The sequence below is a fragment of the Aptenodytes forsteri genome, unplaced genomic scaffold, assembly GCF_000699145.1.
Source record: "Aptenodytes forsteri isolate BGI_AS27 unplaced genomic scaffold, ASM69914v1 Scaffold153, whole genome shotgun sequence".
Taxonomy (NCBI): Eukaryota; Metazoa; Chordata; class Aves; order Sphenisciformes; family Spheniscidae; genus Aptenodytes; species Aptenodytes forsteri.
Genome location: NW_008796178.1, coordinates 1,327,329 through 1,327,638, shown reverse-complemented (window position 1 = coordinate 1,327,638; position 310 = coordinate 1,327,329). Strand labels below are relative to the sequence as shown.

Here is a 310-nt window from a genome sequence, read left to right as displayed (position 1 = left end):
GGAGAGGAGTCCCGGGCTGCCTCCGGCCGTACCTTCTCCCCAGGTCGCCGCCCCGCCGAGCTCCGGTCGTTGCAGGCAACAGCTCCGGAGGGTTTCGGTTCATCCTGTGTTTCCAACTCTTCTTCCTTTACCTCCTGCGCGATTAAGTTCACCAAAGCGGCCAGCTGCCGGTCGGGCCGCAGGTCCTTCAGCTCGAAGCCTTCCCGGCAGAGCGGGCAGGCGGTGCGCTGCCCTCCCGATGATGCGGGGCCGGCAGAAGGTGCGGCTGCAGGCCCGGAGCCGCGCGGGGTCCGTGAGGTACCGGGGGGGA

General features: G+C 69.0%; 1 protein-coding gene across 1 annotated transcript in view; it reads right to left on the bottom strand.

Annotated features, from left to right (window-relative positions):
- LOC103905920 (tripartite motif-containing protein 7-like) overlaps nucleotides 1-310 on the bottom strand; it is a 6,486-nt gene that overhangs the window by 5,824 nt on the left and 352 nt on the right. Inside the window, 1 exon segment of the mRNA XM_009287725.2 lies at nucleotides 33-232. Coding sequence (XP_009286000.1) covers nucleotides 33-232 — 200 coding nt within the window.